Here is a 20,079-nt window from a genome sequence, read left to right on the forward strand (position 1 = left end):
TTGAGAAGGCTACCTGTCTATGAATGCCAGAAACATGGTATGTACTTCACATTTGGTATGTGAACTATTTCATTTGTTTACACGTAAAGCAAATAGTTAACATACAAGACCATATTTACAAATATATGTGTTTGTGAATATGTTATAGTAGTTGTAGTTGAATGAGTCTGTACCACATTACAGTGACACACTATGGGCCATGCCCTCATTTGAGATAGGTGCACTTAGCTTTAATTAAATCATGTGTTTATGTCAATGTAAGATTTGCAAATAGGAATGAGGAGACAGACAGGCAGACAGACACAGAAAAACCCACGTCTCCACTCACCCAGGCTGATTCTCTTTTCCATCCAGGCCAGCAGGTCCTTGGCGTAGCGGCACCACATCTTGGCATACTGCAGGGCCAGCTCCACGCCTCCCTCACAGCGACACAGGGCCAGGTCTGCTTCCTGGGCTGAGAGTGAGTACATCAGCATCACTGCATATCTTCTCTACCTCACCCTGATAGCCCACAGTCAGGAGGTTTCTAACCCCAAAACACACACAACTGGCCAGTCTGGACCCCCACGGGGCATCCAAGACCCCTCTCCCCCCTGACTCCCAAGGAAAAAGCTGGGCTCACAGGTATGCTTTGTGTAATCCGAATAATTTGTCATCCAAGAAACGACCACAAAGGAATAAAATTTCATCAGAAACATAGCTGTTTCCACAGCAGGTTTGTGGTTTAGCCAAACAAACTCTATGGAGAAGAGAGACTGAAAACGACTGGTCATCAGGGCTAGTCCTCAGAGTCCGCAAGGTCCAAGTGCTGCCGTTGTCCACAGGGTCTCTGTCTCAGCACAAGTGGTCACTACTACACCAACACCGGTGGAGGTCTGGTAATCTCAAAGCATGCATAGCAAGAGGTCATCACGTGGGAAATCTAAATGTCAGAAGGAAATTCTCCTGTCCAGTCTAGATTAGGCCTGGAAGCAGCTGAACAGACAGTGCTTCAGCAGTCAGAAGTACAGAAAGGAAAAGAGAGAGAAAAGGTTTGCCTGAGTGTTCCAAACAGTCTTTTTAGGTATAACTCCTCTCCCCGCTCTACCTCTCTCCTCTCCCCCTCGCCTGTTCTTTACCGCTCCCCTCCTCAGTCAGAGAGAGAGAGAGAAAATGTGACGGTCTGAGAAGATTACCGTGGCAACATCATAGCAGGTGTGTTGTGGTTGTTATGGAGTCAGGGTGTTGGTGTGACTGACAGCAGTCTGAAGTCAGTCAGCTGCTCTCTCTCTCTCTCTCTCTCTCTCTCTCTCTCTCTCTCTCTCTCTCTCTCTCTCTCTCTCTCTCTCTCTCTCTCTCTCTCTCTCTCTCTCTCTCTCTCTCTCTCTCTCTCTCTCTCTCTCTCTCTCTCTCTCTCTCTCTCTCTCTCTCTCTCTCTCTCTCTCTCTCTCTCTCTCTCTCACACAGTGAGACAGTGGCGATGTGCAACAATCCTGCAATGCATGTCATGTGCTCCCTTCCTCCCTCCCTCCCTCTCCTTTCTAATCTCTCTTTCCCCCGGTCTCGGTCCTCTTCTTCCCCTCCCTAGTTCTCTTGCAACCTCACTATCAGCACCGCTGTCCTTTCACATGTCCACAGTCGAGCTGCATGCAAAGAAATCTAGCAATACTGCAGTCTTCTGACAAGTCGAATTCCTGTTTCACTTCTTCTCCAACACAGATGTGTAGTCCTACTCTCCAATTCTGAGCCCAAGTCCTCTCTGTGTGTTGTCAGACGTCCCTCTCAGTTCCAAAAGTGAGAGCAGAGAAAATATGCTCCTACAGAGCATAGAACAGGCTTCTCTCTTGAAACAAGTAACTCCATGTCTGAGAAAAAATCCACAAAAACGGTTAAGACTCTGGAGCGAGTGTTGTTCGGCTTGATCTCGCTCTCTCTCTTGCTCCCCGTCTCGTTCTCGTGGGCACACCTTCACACTTCAGCAATAAGTGTCCCAGTGCCACCTGTGTGTGTGTGTGTGCGCGCCCGTCCCCCTTCCCTTCGCTCTGCCTGTGCTGGCTTCTGGGACTATGGATTATCCAGAGAGGGCAGGTCCAGATTGTGGAGTGACAGGCTTTAGATCACAAACAGGTTTTACCTCCTGGTGTGTGTGTGTGTGTGTGTGTGTGTGTGTGTGTGTGTGTGTGTGTGTGTGTGTCTGACAGACTCTGTCAGGAGGACTAAGAGGGTGGATGGGGTGAGGAACTGGTTAGAGCTCAGTACAAACTGTTTATTGGTGCTCCTTCTTACAGCGTTTTTTCCTGTACTTGATCTTTCCTCCCCATCTCTCTCTTTCTCACCCTCTCCCAATCTCTCCCTCTCCCTTTGTCTCTCTGTCTCAGTTGAGAGAACGTCACAGCTGTAGGTTAGTGGAGTTACAGTATCTCAGGAATATTGATATGACTGTCAGAATGTCAACTTGTGTTACACAAGTGCCAAAACTAGTTAGTTACAAAAGCTCAGAACTTGGTCCATGCTGTTATTTGCCCTTGACACCTATTAAGACAGTTAAACAACACAGTTGACACGCGCACATATACAGTGCAAGGATCAATCAATGTCAACCCGACGGGACTGACAACAGGCATTACAGAAAGCAGGCCACGCCATGGTCCACTCAACTCATCAGCCCTACCACCCTACCCCCACCGCTCGCTCCTATCCACAGCCCCACCCCTCGCCCCTCCATTTGGCTTATTACAGATAATCTCCAAACTGGTGGGGGGGTAGCTGAGAGAATTTGGGATTGGGAAGAATGGATTGGGTTAGGGTGAGGGCAGAAAACTGCATTAGATGTAACTGAATGAAGAGAGAGGAGGAGGGCACTCAGAGGGAAGGTATAGCTAGCTATATGCTTAGTAACATGATAAATAAGAGGTGCTCCGGGGTGAAGTTTCTCCAAGCTGCAGATCTAGGATCAGCTTCCCCTCCCCCAATCCTAGCCTTAATCATTTGTGGGGAAAATGTCAAACTGACCAAAATATAGTATTTGATAGTTTCAAATACATGCAACTTAAAAGTTACCTATTACGATTTCACATCTTTTGGACATCAGAGCAACCTTTAGGGAATCTTATTTGAGTCAGAAAAGGATGTTCATATGATAGGGAAGATATAAACTCAGCAAAAAAAGAAACTACATCCCACTGCCAACTGTGTTTATTTTCAGAAAAGTTACCATGTGTAAATATTTGTATGAACAAGATTTAACAACTAAGACAAACTGAACAAGTTCCACAGACATGTGACTAACAGAAATGGAATAATGTGTTCCTGAACAAGGGGGGGGGGGGGGGTCAAAATCAAAAGTAACAGTCAGTATATGATGTGGTAACCAGCTGCATTAAGTATGGCAGTGCATCTCCTCCTCATGGACTGCCCCAGATTTGCCAGTTCTTGCTGTGAGATGTTACCCCACTCTTCCACCAAGACACCTGCAAGTTCCCGGACATTTCTGGGGGGGGGAATGGCCTTAGCCCTCATCCTCCGATCCAACAGGTCCCAGGCGTGCTCAATGGGATTGAGATCTGGGCTCTTCGCTGGCCATGGCAGAACACTGACATTCATGTCTTGCAGGAAATCACACACAGAACGAGCAGTATGGCTGGTGGCATTGTCATGCTGGAGGGTCATGTCAGGATGAGCCTGCAGTACCACATGAGGGAGGATGATGTCTTCCCTGTAACGCACAGCGTTGAGATTGCCTGCAATGACAAAAAGCTCAGTCCGATGACTGACCTTCCACCTCCAAATCGATCCCGCTCCAGAGTACAGGCCTTGGCTCATTCCATCAACGATAAATGTGAATCCGACCATCACCCCTGGTGAGACAAAACCGCGACTCGTCAGTGAAGAGCACTTTTTGCCATTCCTGTCTGGTCCAGCGACGGTGGGTTTGTGCCCATAGGCGACGTTGTTACCGGTGATGTCTGGCGAGGACTTGCCTTACAACAGGCCTACAAGCCCTCAGTCCAGCCTCTCTCAGCCTATTGCGGACAGTCAGCACTGATGGAGGGATTGTGCGTTCCTGGTGTAACTCAGGCAGTTGTTGTTGCCATCCTGTACCTGTCCCGCAGGTGTGATGTTTGGATGTACAAATCCTATGCAGGTGTTGTTACACGTGGTCTGCCACTGCGAGGACAATCAGCTGTCCGTCCTCTCTCCCTGTAGCGGTCTTAGGCGTCTTTATTTCCCTGGCCACATCTGCAGTCTTCATGCCTCCTTGCAGCATGCCTAAGGCATGTTCACACAGTTGAGCAGGGACCCTGGGCATCTTTCTTTTGGTATTTTTCAGAGTCAGTAGAAAGGCCTCTTTAGTGTCCTAAGTTTTCATAACTGTGACCTTAATTGCCTACCGTCTGTAAGCTGTTAGTGTCTTAACGACCGTTCCAACAGGTGCATGTTCATTAATTGTTCATGGTTCATTGAAAAAGCATGGGAAGAACAGCCCCTAATCGTGGTATTTTGGCTTTATACCACACCCTCTCCTGCCTTATTGCTAAATTATATCAGTCATCAGTCAAAAGAGGGTGTCTTGTCCTGCTCCTGAAATCTGCTCCTGTATTCATCCCAGTCATCAGCAGCAGAGTATTGGGGTAGGTGCATGTCTGACATCAATGTTTGCACAATTACAATGGTAGTTTAATTTCCCCATTATCTCACTAGTCTTCCTTTCTGTCTCCTTTGTAGTTTTTTTTGTCTCTCAGGCTGAACAATGCTGTTTTCAATCCTCACTCTGTGCTCACTCTTCCCTTCGGTCTGTTTCTCTCTTTCCCTTCCCATCCCTTTATGGAAAAACCACATGATTTCACATGTGTAAAATCACATGATGTTTTGCACATGTAAAATAAAATGTCACATGTGAAGTGTCACATCTAAAACCATGTGGTTTTGGAACACTTCACATGTGATGATATTTCACATGATCACATAACCTTTCACATGTGGATTAACATTTTCACATGATGCCCTGCAGACAAAAATGAGTTGTAAGGATGTCGCCGGAACATCACAAAATTAGCTGCAGTGTTTTCAACTTACACACTTTGACATACATGATTACATTGTGTACGTTTATTTATACAGTAATTATTATTCAACATGTCCTCACGTGCGATTTGAACTCAGAACCTCTTGGTTCACAGCATTCCAATCTTCCTGCTACGCCACCATGTCTGTGTCATTGACAGATTTCACCTGTATTCTTATACTTTGGACTTCAAAGTAAATCTCAGCTTTGTATAATACACCCAATAAAAACAAATATATTTATCATAGTGATTCAGGAGTAACATTGAAACAGAATAATACACTTCACCAACATTAGACAACTATACAGAAAACCCTCAAATTGCAGAATTAAGTAAATAAAATCAATGATGGGAGAACAGTCAGATTAACGGATATAACAAAAGCAGTGCAGATGGCAGTCTTTTAAGTGCAGAGACGTATTATAGGTAATTAATTCATGTGTATGGAACTTCTGAGAATGCTACAGGTTTTGTGGCGCAGCAGAAAGCGTACTTCAAACCCCAGGTGGTGTCATATTGAAAAGTCAGTACTAAGTGACATTGCTTGTCCTAATACTTATATATTTCTTAATTCCATTCTTTGACTTTTAGATTTGTGTGTATTGTTGTGAATTGGTAGATACAACTGCACTGTTGGCGCTAGGAACACAAGCATTAAGTTACACCCGCAATAACATCTGCTAAATATGTGTACGTAAATTTGATTTGATGTCAAATGTAATCATATTATCGTAATTATTTTTTAACTATACTATTTTAGCTGATCAGCGTGTCAGATAACTTAAAACCCCTATACCATTTCATTATTTCCCTTAACTGTTTTCACATGTTGAGCTGACATTTTCACGTGAAAACCAAAAAAGACACATGAAGTCAGTTGTTCACACGTGAAACTACATGTTCACATGTATTCACCACCTGTTCATGTGAGGAAGAAAATGTGTTCTCACCTCACATGTGGAATATGCAGTTTCACATGTGAAAACCTAACTCTCACGTGGAATGCGTGAAATGAGTGAGTAAAAATCTAATTTGCACTATCACGTGAAAAAACGTTAAAATGTTGTCATGTGTATTTTCATGGCATCCCCATGTTGTCACATTTATTTCACGTTCTCACTTGTGCTTAAATGTTTTTACGTGTTGTCACATGTTTCTTTAACATGTTGTCGCATGTTGTCATATTAACTTCACATAAGATCACGTGAAATTAATGTCGTTTTTCCATAAGGGATCTCTCCCCCTCTCTTTTTACCATCCCTCTCATATCCCTCTGTTTTTCCCCCCTCACCCACATTTCTCCCTTCCTCTCTCCCTCTCTCTCCTGTTTGATGGATATGTCTGAGGGGTAAACTAGCGAGCATCTGTCTGCAGCTCTAATCCTCTCTCTCCCCCCACCCTCTCCAGTCGTCTCCCAATCTCGTTAACACAGAGGCAATTAGCGCCACCTCAACAAGAGAGGTTGAATAGTTGGAGATGAACCACCGTGACTGGCTGTCACCCCACTAGTCCCGCCCACACCACTCATCACATCCCACCTGGATTGGCTGTCTGTTAGTGTCAGTCACCGGGCAGTGTTTCCAGAAGAGAATGGCTTGGACTCTTGCATCCCTTTCACATAAAGACCAAAACCCCACTAATTTACCATGCCTGCATTTTTATACCAGCTTTTTTGTTTATCTGAAAAGCATAGGGGTAGAAAACATGGAAAAATAAAAGCCACCTAAAGACCTAGCCATGATTCCTGCATTTTCACAGACCCTGTAACCAAAATACAGGTATCGGGTCTGTGTGAATGGTTCTCTGATTATTTACAGGGAAATTCATTAACACTTCCATTGTTTAACACATCCCTAATTTGAAATGCCCCCATGGTTTAACCACACCCCCCCAACCCTCTGAATTACCCACTGATTACACATAAAATGGGTATACCTGCAAACAAGTGGCAAATAAAGGTCTGTTTGAAATAAACATTGCCTAAACGTTTTTCTATCGTTATTGAGGGAAGTAATTACGTTGATAATTCCTGATATTGATTTATCGCCCAGCCCTGCTCTTAGCCCACTGAGCTATAGCCTAAGTAAGATTTAGCTGTGGGAGCTAAAGCAAGTATTCATGTCTCTGGCAAAGTTACTCATCACACTGAACCAACAAACCACCTCTGTTACTCACACCAGGGTTGGGGTCAATTCGAGTCAGTCCAATACAACTGATTTGAATTTAACTAAAAAAAATGAAAAACACACATGCATACAACACACCACGTTCTGTATAAGCACACTGTGACATCTGCTGATGTAAAAAAAAGCCTTTTTAAATGAATTTGATTTCATTACAAACATACCTGATAGACCTCCATCTTTGTCATCACCATCTGGGGGGTAGACATCCTCACACTGCAGGGCAGAATACAGACCATTACACAGAGAAATGGATTTGGAGACAAGACGATACACACTGTACTTCATATCAGTAGAATATGAGCAGAACCCAAGTTCAAATGATTCCCCTGTTGGCTAGTACAAACGGTACCAAAGGTATCAACACAATGGAGCACCAGACTAGAAAAAATGTGATTGACTGACAGAGAGAACATAGTAACGATTGATTGATCGTTTGTTTTTAGGCTGGGTATCTGTAAAGCACTTTGTGACAACTGCTGGTGTAAAAAATGGCTTTCCAAAATAATTTTGATTAGTTGCTTGATTGACTGATAGTACTGCTCCCCTACCGTCAGATGATCCAGCTCAGTGTTGTCTGTGGTTTCCGTAGAGACGGTCTCAGCAATCGACTGGGAGTCAGGGTCTGGAAACATTTCCTCTACAGTGCTGATGGATCAGAGGGCCGATACATGTTATAATGGCTTTGTGAAGCCTTCGTAATGCCTAGATGCTTCACTTATTATTTATGTGCAAATTCTTACTATACTTAACAAAAATATAAATGCAGCATGCCACAATTTCAACAATTTTACTGAGTTGCATATAAAGAAATCAGTCAATTTAAATACATTAATTTGGCCCTAATCTGAATTTAAGTATGCTCTCTCTAATTCTCTCTCTCTTTCTCTCTTTCTTTCTTTCGCTCTATGGAACCCTGACCTGTTCACCGGACGTGCTACCTGTCCCAGACTTGCTGTTTTCAACTCTCTAGAGACGACAGGAGCGGTAGAGATACTCTCAATGATCGGCTATGAAAAACCCTCGACAACTACTGTAATTATTATTATTTGACCATGCTGGTCATTTATGAACACTTTAACATCTTGGCCATGTTCTGTTATAATCTCCACCCGGCACAGCCAGAAGAGAACTGGCCACCCCTCATAGCCTGGTTCCTCTCTAGGTTTCTTCCTAAGTTTTGGTCTTTCTAGGGAGTTTTTCCTAGCCACTGTGCTTCTACACCTGCATTGCTTGCTGTTTGGGGTTTTAGGCTGGGTTTCTGTACAGTACTTCGAGATATCAGCTGATGTAAGAAGGGCACACTGAGGGAAAGATTTTGTGTGTATATATCTCTGTGCTCCGTTTAGTTAGTCTGCCTTTATAATTAGTTTGTAGCTGTACAAATCAAAATATATTTGATATTTGATATTCTTCAAAGTAGCCACCCTTTGCATTGATGACAGTTTTGCACACTTGTCATTCTCTCAACCAGCTTCACCTGGAATGCTTTCCCAACAGTCTTGAAGGAGTTTCAACATATGCTGAGCACTTGTTGGCTGCTTTTCCTTCCCTCCGCGGTCCAACTCATCCCAAACCATCTCAATTGGGTTGAGGTTAGGTGATTGTGGAGGCCAGGTCATGTGATGCAGCACTCCATCACTCTCCTTCTTGATCAAATAGACCTTACACAGCCTGGATGTGTGTTGGGTCATTTTCCTGTTGAAAGACAAATGATAGCCCCACTAAGCACAAACCAGATGGGATGGTGTATCACTGCAGAATGCTGTGGTAGCCATGCTGGTTAAGTGTGCCTTGAATTCTAAACAAATCACTGACAGTGTCACCAGCAAAGAACCCCCACACCTCCATGCTTCACGATGGGAACCACACTTGTGGAGATCATCTGTTCACCTACTCTGTGTCTCAAAAAATCTGGACTCATCAGACCAAAGGACAGTTTTCCACCGGTCTAATGTCCATTGCTTGTGTTTCTTGGCCCAAGCAAGTCTCTTCTTATTGGTGTCCTTTAGTCGTGGTTTCTTTGCAGAAATTCGACCATGAAGGCCTGATTCACTCAGTCTCCTCTGAATAGTTTATGCTGAGATGTATCTGTTACTTGATCTCTGTGAAGCATTTATATAGGCTGCAATTTCTGAGGCTGGTAACTCTAATGAACTTATCCTCTGCAGCAGAGGTAACTCTGGGTCTTCCTTTCCTGTGCCGGTCCTCATGAGAGCCAGTTTCATCATAGCGCTTGATGGTTTTTGCGACTGCACTTGAAGAAACTTTCAAAGTTCTTTAAATGTTCCGCATTGACTGACCTTTATGTCTTAAAATAGTGATGGACTGTCATTTCTCTTTGCTTATTTGAGCTGTTCTTGCCACAATATGGACTTGGTCTTTTACCAAATAGGGCTACCTTCTGTATACCACCCCTACCTTGTCACAACACAGCTGACTGGCTCAAACGCATTGAGAAGGAAAGAAATTCCACAAATTAACTTCTAACAAGGCACACCTGTTAACTGAAATGCATTCCAGGTGAGTACCTCATGAAGCTGGTTGAGAGAATTCCAAGAAGTGTGCTAAGCTGGCAAAGGGTGGCTATTTTGAAGAATCTAAAATATAAAATATGTTTTGATTTGTTTAACACTTTTTTGGTTACTACATGATTCAATATGTGTTATTTCATAGTTTTGATGTCTTCACTATTATTCTACAATGTAGAAAATAGTCAAATATATATATATTATATATATAAATATATATATATAATATATATATATATATATATATATATATATATATATATATATATATATATATATATATATATATATATATATATAATATATATATATATATATATTATATATATATATATATATATATATATATATATATATATATATATATATATATATATATATATATATATATATAAAAAAATGAGTAGGTGGGTCCATAATTTTGACTGGTACTGCATGTACACAGATGTAAGCGGAAGAATATACTCGGTTTACAATCCCACGTAGGTGTACACTTCCTCTCTGGCAACTAGTAGCAGACAACCCACCCCCAACAAATAAAAAATATGTAACTAAATATGTAGCTAAATAACTCAAATGTAAAACATGTCAAGGTGTTCTGAATGATGGACTGATTATAATGTGGAGGGTGACAATGGTAATACGTGTACATGATGAGTGAATATAAAAGTCAAGACTTACGAGTTGACCAAAGAGAGTTCAAAATTATCGAAGTCCCGGAAGATCTCGCTGTAGCGCTTAGTCTCTGATTTGTTGGGGACCTTCACCTCTGGGGTAAAAGATGGATGACAAACATATGAGCAAGAGAGGCCAAATTATCACTCTTTTCTTTTCATAAAATAAACATTACACACAAAACACACAAGTTGAAATTGCTTTTTTGCAGCTCCCAAAAAAGTTATCTGTAAAAAAAAAAAAAGCTTACAAAATATCTTCTATTTTTAGAAATAACAAATAAAGGGGTAAACCAACAGCCAACAAACACCCAGTCATAAAACAATGTGTGAGGAAATAAAGAAGTTTGTGGATTTGAAGGTTGGTGGTGGTGGTGGTGGTTATTGAGGCCTCAGATGTGTGATTGTATGTTTGTGTAAAAGGCATTTGTTGTAACACTGTTGTCTTTCAATTCTCCAGCCTCTGGTGAAAAACATATACCACTGTTGGTCACCCATTATAACACACTGAGTACTGCTGAGATGGCTCAGAATGGTTATAAAAACCTTTGTGTGAATGACAGATAAGAACATTTCCTTTTTATATAACATCTAATATGGGAAGGACTGCAACTAATCTGAGAAAAAGAGAAATGCAACTCCAACAAAAGGGGTTCTATTCATTTCCTAGCCTGGTTAGGCCAGACTGAATGCTGTGCTCAGTACTGAGTGCAGTATTCAGTCTGGTTTAACCAGGCTATGCATTTACAGTATACAGTTTACAGTATAGGCTGGGGAAAATACAGGTTGATGACACCCAAAACTGAATGATGGTACATTAACCCTGAGTGAACTACAACCTAATGCTGTAGTCTCTCTCAACATACGTTTGTGGGCTAGCATCATGTGCTGAGACTGCATATGAGGCTAAAAACCTATAGGAATCTGTTACAGTTGAAGCTGACTGTGTATCACTTTAAGGGCAGTTAATATGCAAAAATACTCAACTCCCAGTGTTAACAGATGAAAAGAAATCTACATCTCTCCTCCCTCTCTTTCGCTCTCTGTCTCCATTTAGGTCAACCACATCCTGCTTGTGATGTGTGTCATGTTTTGCTCAGAAGACACAAAGTCCTTGTTTTTCACCTTAGCAGAGTTCTGTTCATATGGCAGTCGAAGACAGGTACGAGATAGTAGAACTGTACACAACCAAGCTCTGCCAAAGCGCAAATTAAATGTAAAAGCAATGTTCCTGCGTGTCCAATGAGACTGCATTCACAGTAAACGCTGCATATGTCAGCTCAATCAGAAATTAACTTCAAATGTTAAGCGAGCTATAGTGCTGAACTTTGTGATATGGATTGAATCAAGCCCTTAGTCTAACAAAAAGCAGGGCCCTATAGCCTACTGTGCATGTCAGAGTTCTAGAGGGAGCTCGAAGAGTGGGTTCAAATAGCATTTGTTTTCCTTCCAACCATTTTCTCTTAAATCATGAGGGCTGATGTCCCTGACTTAATGGTTTCAAGAGCTGAATTTTTTTTTTTTAAGTTTCACGAATGGCACACACCAATATGCAAAATGGAGGATGAGTTCAGGAGGTTCACTGATCCTGCACTGACTGGGAGGATGTAGCATGCAACCACACATGCACGCTCACACACACACACGTTTGTTTTATTATCCTTGTGGGGACCAAACAATTGATCCCCATTCAAAATCCTATTTTCCCTAACCCCTAACCTAACCCTAACCCCCAAGCCTAAAATAGCCTTTTTCCTTGTGAAGACCGGCGAAACTTGTCCGAAGTATCCTTGTGAGAACTTCTGGTCCCCACAAGGACAGCAAAACCAAAAACAAACACATACACACACCTTCCCTGAAACATTTTCTCACCTCCTTTTCTACCTAAATGGATGGTTTCCCAGACCCAGAAGGAGACTATTCTCCATTGAGCATGCTTTAGTCCAGGAGTAGGCTTAATCTGAGCACTGGAAACTGGCCCACATGATAACAATCTTCTGTTTTCTCTTGTTGTTACTCACCTGGGGTTTTGGAGTGCTCCTTCTCTTTAACTTGGGGTTCTTCTTCCCTGTCCATCTCTATTTCAGACTAAATATCAAAAGTGCACCTAGCCCCAAACTACCATATAGCACAGCAACCCCATCAATGTTCCTCGCACCACCAGCAACGTTCCATCAACCTTCTATCAATCAATCTATCAATTCCATCAACGTTAGCAATGCCTACTCGTTCACAAGACAAACAGCAGCTACAGAGCAGGAAATGAGCTCGATTTCCTCTAGATGCACTCAATCCCACTAACATTTGACTAGAACACTGCTGCTGTCTGGTAAAGTGCAAGGGTTTGACCCTTCTCTTCTTGCTCTCTCAGAGTTATCTTCCTCTAGTGCAGAGAGAGGTTGGCCAATACGGTTTCACCATCATGATAAGAGGAAGTGTGATTCTGTACAATCTAGGTCACACCTACATTGTCACACTGAACATAGAGTGTGCAGGAGGAAAAAGAGAGAAAAAGTGATTCTGCGTTTGCAGAAAGTATTAGTGCACTTGCCTCTGTGTTATACTGTTTGTGTTGTGCAGATGTTCAGAGGTCAAACTTTGACCTCTAAAATGATCTCTCTCATGGGTGTTGAAAGATGAATGATATTATGCACATCTCTGCAATTCAAACTCAACGGCAACCTCTTGAAATTGCAATATCATAGTCCTCACCAGTGTCATAGTAGGCAGTAAACATTTTGAAACTGAGTGAAATGGGAATACTAATTGTACCTTTACTAACTGTAACTATGCCCAATAACAACAAAGGTTTCCTTTTTCTGTGGCAAACGTTTTGCTACAGTGTGACCTTACACAACCCATGATAGTGAGATTAAAATGTCCAGGAGATGGATTCTAGGGTGCTGAGACTGACTGACCTGTGATGGAGCGACGCAGCATGGTGAGGGCGTGGCTGACTGGAGGTCGACCCATGGATGGGTAGCATTCCGCCAGGGGCTGGAGAGACTGCTGTAGGGCCTGGAGCCCCATGGACACATGTAGCTGGTTAGGACCACCCAGCTCTGGGAGGGAAGGTGGGAGGGAAAGAGAGAAAGATAAAATATTTAGATTGAGAGATTACGCACTGTAAAATGTAAAAAAATGTTTACTAAAATTGTCTGTGTGTGTGTTTGTGTGGTAATTTGTAAACTAAAACACTATATACGTTTCTATAGTCAATTGGCACAGTGGTGACCCGTCATTCAGGGCCTTTGGGGCAGAGCAGCAATTACAGCCTCGAGTCTTCTTGGGTATGACGCTACAAGCCTGGCACACCTGTATTTGGGGAGTTTCTCCCATTTTTCTCTGCAGATCCTCTCAGGTTGGATGGGGTGCGTCGCTGCACAGCTATTTTCAGGTCTCTCCAGAGATGTTCGATCGGGTTCAAGTCTGGGCTCTGGCTGGGCCACTCAGGGACATTCAGAGACTTGTCCTGAAGCCACTCCTGCGTTGTCTCGGCTGGGTGCTTAGGGTTGTTGTCTTGTTGGAAGGTGAACCTTCGCCCCAGGCTGAGGTCCTGAGTGCTCTGAAGCAGGTTGTCATCAAGGATCTCTCTGTACTTTGCTCCATTCATCTCTGCCTCGATTGTAACTAGTCTCCCAGTCCCTGCCGCTGAAAAACACCACCAAAACATGATGCTGTCACCACCAAGCTTCACCATAAGGATGGTGCCAGGTTTCCTCCAGCTGTGACACTTGGCATTGAACTCAGGGACATTCAGAGACTTGTCCTGAAGCCACTCCTGCGTTGTCTCGGCTGGGTGCTTAGGGTTGTTGTCTTGTTGGAAGGTGAACCTTCGCCCCAGGCTGAGGTCCTGAGTGCTCTGAAGCAGGTTGTCATCAAGGATCTCTCTGTACTTTGCTCCATTCATCTCTGCCTCGATTGTAACTAGTCTCCCAGTCCCTGCCGCTGAAAAACACCACCAAAACATGATGCTGTCACCACCATGCTTCACCATAAGGATGGTGCCAGGTTTCCTCCAGCTGTGACACTTGGCATTCAGAGCCAAGAGTTCAATCTTAGTTTCACCAAACCAGAGAATCTTGTTTCTCATGGTCAGAGTCTTTAGGTGCCTTTTGGCAAACTCCAAGTGGGTTGTCATGTGCATTTCACTGAGGAGTGGCTTCCGTCCATTCCATAAAGGCCTGATTAGTGGAGTGCTGCATAGATGGTTGTCTTCTGGAAGGTTCTCCCATCTCCACAGAGGAACTATTGAGCTCTTTCAAAGTGACCATCGGGTTTCTGGTCACCTCCCTGACCAAGGTCCTTCTCCCCCCAATTGCTCAGTTTGACCGGGCAGCCAGCTCTAGGAATAATCTTGGTGATTCTAAACTTATTCTATTTAAGAATGATGGAGGCCACTGTGTTCTTGGGGACCTTCAATGCTGCAGAAGTGTTTTGGTTCCCTTCCCAAGATCTGTGCCTTGACAAAATCCTGTCTCGGATCTCTACGGACAATTACCTCAACTTCATGGCTTGGTTTTTGCTCAGACATACACTGTTAACTGTGGGACCTTATATAGACAGGTGTGTGCCTTTCCAAATCATGTTCAATCAATTGAATTTACCACAAATGGACTCCATTCAAGTTGTAGAAACTTCAAGGAAGATCAATGGAAACAGGATGCACCAGAGCTCAATTTTGCGTCTCATAAAAAAGGGTCTGAATACTTATGTAAGTATTTCTGTTTTTTATTTATTTTTAATACATTTGCAAAAAAATCTAAAAACTGTTTTCGCTTTGTCATTATGGGGTATTGAGTGTAGATTTCTGAGGATTTGTTTTTATTTAATCAATTTTAGAATAAGTCTGTAACGTAACAAAAAAAAGTAAAGGTGTCTGAATACTTTCTGAAGGCACTGTATTGTTTATATATATATATATATTTGTTGTTGTTCTTGTCTGTTTTGCATGCTATTTTGGCATTAATATGTGTCCCATATCAGTTTGCAAACAATGTAAAAAAATATATAAAATCATTGCGTTAATAAAGCTGCATACAAACATGATCTCTTTTTTGCTTTGTTGAGTAAGGCAGCTCCAAAATGCAGGTGTTGCCATTGGTTTAGTGTTGGTTTAGTGATTTACAAGATTTACATGCTAAAATCGCCACTGAATTGGCATATCAGACAGTATGCCTGCATGCCCTGCAACTTGCATTGGAATCGGAAGTAGGATGGCGACCCCTTGAGGCATGGTCGGTAGTCACATGAATAACACTATTTAACATGTCAAATAGTATACATACGATATGAGTAATGTAAGATATGTAAACATTATTCAAGTGGCCTTATTTAAAGTGACTAGTGATCCATTTATTAGTGTCCAGTAATTGGGTCTCCATGTAGGCAGCAGCCTCTCTGAGTTAGTGATGGCTGTTTAGCAGTCTGATGGCCTTGAGATAGAAGCTGTTTTTCAGCCTCTCGGTCCCAGCTTTGATGCACCTGTACTGACCTCGCCTTCTGGATGATAGCGGGGTGAACAGGCAGTGGCTCGGGTGGTTGATGATCTTTTTTTGCCTTCCTGTGACATCAGGTGCTGTAGGTGTTCTGGAGGGCAGGTAGTTTGCCCCCGGTGATGCGTTGTGCAAACTGCATCACCCTCTGGAGAGCCTTTCGGTTGAGGGCGGAGCAGTTGCCGTACCAGACTGTGACACAGCCCGACAGGATGCTCTCGATTGTGGATCTGTAAATGTTAGTCAGAGATTTGGGTGACAAGCTACATTGAATCAGCCTGCTGAGGTTGAAGAGGTGCTGTTGCGCCTTCTTCACCACACTGTCTGTGTGGGTGAAACATTTCAGTTTGTTGTTGAGGTGTACGGCGAGGAACTTAAAACTTTCCACTTTCTCCACTGCTGTCCCTTCGATGTGGATAAGGGGATGCTCCCTCTGCTGTTTCCTGAAGTCCACGATCATCTCCTTTTTTTGTTGACGTTGAGTGAAAGGTTGTTTTCCTGACACCACACTCCAAGCGCCCTCACCTCCTCCCTGTAGGCCAGGCCTGGCCAACCCTGTTCCTGGAGAGCTACCATCCTGAAGGTTTTCGCTCCAACTCTAATCTAGCGCACCTGATTCGAATAATTAGCTGGTTGATAAACTGAATCAGGTTAGTTACTACTGGGGTTGGAGCGAAAACCTTCAGGAGGGTAGCTCTCCAGGAACAGGTTTGGGCAGCTCTGCTGTAGGTTGTCTCGTCGTTGTTGCTAATCAAGCCCACTACTGTTGTGTCGTCTGCTAACTTGATGATTGAGTTGGAGGTGTGCATGGGTGAACAGGGAGTACAGGAGGGGGCTGAGCATGCACCCTTGTGGGGCCCCAGTGTTGAGGGTCAGTGAGGTGGAGATGTTGTTTCCTACCTTCACCACTTGAGGTGGCCCATCAAGAAAGGCCAGGACCCAATTGTACAGGGCGGGGTTGAGGCCCAGGGCCTCCAGCTTGATGATGAGCTTGGAGGGTACTACGGTGTTGAATGCTGAGCTGTAGTCAATGAACAGCATTCTTAAATAGGTATTCCTTGTGTTAAATATGCTTGTTGATTAATCAGGACCTGAATATGACTGCACACAATTTAATAATTTAACACATTTTTTACGTACTTATTACGCATTGATTACACTATCACTCGTATTTCATATGTCACAACGATTCATTGATGCATATTCTAGGATGCTGGTAAAGTTTTGTCCAGAGCCTCTGCTCTCCACTAGCTCTGTCTGGACAGTGCTGGTCATTAAAAAAAAGCTAGCTAGCTGATGACTGCAAACAATGTTATTCCCCAAAAACATAGCAAAACTTCATCATCTGTTTCAGTAGATATAGTTAGCTAGTGTCATCTAAAATAACCCTAATTTATAAGAAAGTTATCATTTGATTTATGGTGGTCGAACCCATCTGTATGAAAATATCCACAATAAGGAATAGCCACAATAGTGTAATTTGCAATTAGCCTTCAAAATAAAAGTCTGTCATTGACAGTGATGCAAATGAATACAAATAGTGGAATTATGCCATAATTGAATAGATCATGCTAAACGAAGTTCTAATGATGTTATATAAATTCAACAAAATACAATAATTTGTTAATTTGACAAATCTGCTGAAATCGCACTATGTATTAGACTTCAGAATTGCATTGGGGGCATACTTATTTCACTGTACCTATGGATTGTGGATCAATGACATTGGGTATCAGTCTACTCAGGGATACGCAGAGAACATTAGTGTTGTAGCTCTTATTGCGGGACTCTGAAACCGGTGAGAATTGAGCCACATTTATTGTACCAGTTACGCATTGTGTATTATACCACTATGTGTATTGAAGGCTCCCGAATGGGATCTCAGTGCAATATTTGAAGAATCTAAAACACTTTTTTGGTTAGTACATGATTCCATATGTATTATTTCATAGTTTTTATGTCTTCACTATTATATTACAATGTAGAAAATAGTAAAAAATAAAGAAAAACCCTTGAATGAGTAGGTGGGTCCAAACTTTTGACTGATACTGTATATATAATTTATGAGTCCAAAAATGGGATGTCTTAACTACAGATTGCCCCTTTAAGTCAATCAAAAGTTTGCAAGTTTGAGCATGTGTCCATTAGGCCTATGGATAATTTTTTTTTTTTAATATCGGCATGAATGAGAAAGCCCCACTTTTATTCCATAGGCTTGGATCTGCACTATGCATGTCCACCGGTTTCAAAAATATGTTTTTTAACCTTTATTTAACTAGGCAAGTCATTTAAGAAAAAGTATTATTTATAATGACGGCCTACCCCGGCCAAACCCTAACGACGCTGGGCCAATTGTGCGCCGCCCTATGGGACTTCCAATCAGGGTCAGTTAAGATACAGCCTGGAATCGAACCAGGGACTGTAGTGAAGCCTCTAGCACTGCGATGCAGTGCCTTAGACAGCCGCATGACTAGGGAGCCTGAAATGATTGGTAGGCAGCTTAAACTTCTTGAATTCAAGCATTATTTGGTTCAAATACACATTTAGATATGTGAACAGCCATCCACAACAACAATCCGTAAGGTGCAAAAAGATAAATGAGAGAGCAGCAGTGTGATTCACATCCATGCTCTATGTAGATATCAATAATAAGTGATATCTGTATCGCCGTAGATTACACCACTACTGTCATCCTTACCTCGAAGCGTTTATTCAAGTTGGATAATCTTTGAATGCCAACAGCAGTCGCACCATTGGAAGATATACCGTTGAAGTCGGAAGTTAACATACACTTAGGTTGGAGTCATTAAAACTCGTTGTCAACCACTCCACAAATTTCTTGTTAGCAAACTATAGTTTTGGCAAACTACTTTGTGCATGACACAAGTCATTTTTCAAAAAATTGTTTACAGACAGATTATTTCACTGTAGCACAATTCCAGTAGGTCAGAAGTAACAATACACTAAGTTGACTGTTCCTTTAAACAGCTTGGAAAATTCCAGAATATTTTGTCTTGGCTTTAGAAGCTTCTGAGAGGCTAATTGACATAATTTGAGTCAAATGGAGGTGTACCTGTGGATATATTTCGAGACCTACCTTCAAACTCAGTGCATCTTTGCTCAAGCAAAGCATCATGGGAAAAACAAAAGAAATCAGCCAAGACCTAAAAAAAAAATTGTAGACCTCCACAAGTCTGGTTCATCATTGGGAGCAATTTCCAAATGCCTGAAGGTACCACTTTCATCTGTACAAACAATAGTTGGCAAGTATAAACACCATGGGACCACACAGCCGTCATACCGCTCAGGAAGGAGGTGCATTCTGTCTCCTAGAGATGAACATAATTTGGTGCGAAAAGCACAAATCAATCCCAGAACAGCAGCAAAAAACAGACAATGGTTTGCAACTGCAGATGGGGACAAAGATCGTACTTTTTAGAAAAATGTCCTCTGGTCTGATGAAACAGAACTGTTGGCCATAACGACTATCATTATGTTTGGAGGAAAAAGGGGGAAGCTTGCAAGCCGAAGAACACCATCCCAACAGTGAAGCACGGGGGTGGCAGCATCATGTTGTGGAGGTGCTTTGCTGCAGGAGGGACTGGTGCTCTTCACAAAATAGATGGCATCATGAGGAAGGAAAATTATGTGGATATATTGAAGCAACATCTCAAGACATCAGTCAGGATGTTAAAGCTTGGTTGCAAATGGGTCTCCAAATGGACAATGACTCCAAGCATACTTCCAAAGTTGTGGCAAAGTGGCTTAAGGACAACAAAGTCAAGGTATTGGAGTGGCCATCACAAAGCCCTGACTTCAATCCTATAGAAAGAACACTTGACTGCAGTTTCTACTGGTTGTTGTTTTCAGGCTGATTGTATTGGTGCTAGCTAGCTACCAAGCTAAAGCTAGCTACCCCAGAAGTTGCGATCAAACCAATGATGCTTTATTACGAACGCGGTATTGTAAACACATTGTTCGTGGCCGGTGTTTGCAGACATTTTTGTACAGCTTTGACAGTGCTACTGATAGTAGTGGTGGCGCTTGGCTTGCACGGGCAAATTCAGAACACACAACATTCTATAATAGAACTGTGTTATTTGACGTGTCAAATGAAAAGCTTATTTAACGTGTCAAATTGTATTTATTTA

The 20,079-nt window shown here is 42.5% G+C and overlaps 1 protein-coding gene across 2 annotated transcripts in view; it reads right to left on the minus strand.

Moving 5' to 3' along the window:
- The window catches only part of LOC110486106 (GEM-interacting protein), a 37,338-nt gene extending 24,512 nt beyond the window's left edge, over window positions 1-12,826 (minus strand). Inside the window, exons 1-5 of one of the 2 annotated variants that reach the window (XM_021557466.2) lie at window positions 12,455-12,826; window positions 10,441-10,528; window positions 7,780-7,876; window positions 7,393-7,444; window positions 329-454 (exon numbers count right to left, since the gene is read on the minus strand). In XM_021557466.2, the coding sequence (XP_021413141.2) occupies window positions 329-454; window positions 7,393-7,444; window positions 7,780-7,876; window positions 10,441-10,528; window positions 12,455-12,509 (418 nt within the window). In that variant the 5' untranslated portion in view covers window positions 12,510-12,826. The remainder of the gene's footprint in view (window positions 1-328; window positions 455-7,392; window positions 7,445-7,779; window positions 7,877-10,440; window positions 10,529-12,454) is intronic. The other variant, XM_036940758.1, reaches the window with a different exon arrangement.
- Window positions 12,827-20,079: the final 7,253 nt, after the last annotated feature.

The sequence above is a fragment of the Oncorhynchus mykiss genome, chromosome 13 (assembly GCF_013265735.2).
Source record: "Oncorhynchus mykiss isolate Arlee chromosome 13, USDA_OmykA_1.1, whole genome shotgun sequence".
NCBI classification, from domain to species: domain Eukaryota; kingdom Metazoa; phylum Chordata; class Actinopteri; order Salmoniformes; family Salmonidae; genus Oncorhynchus; species Oncorhynchus mykiss.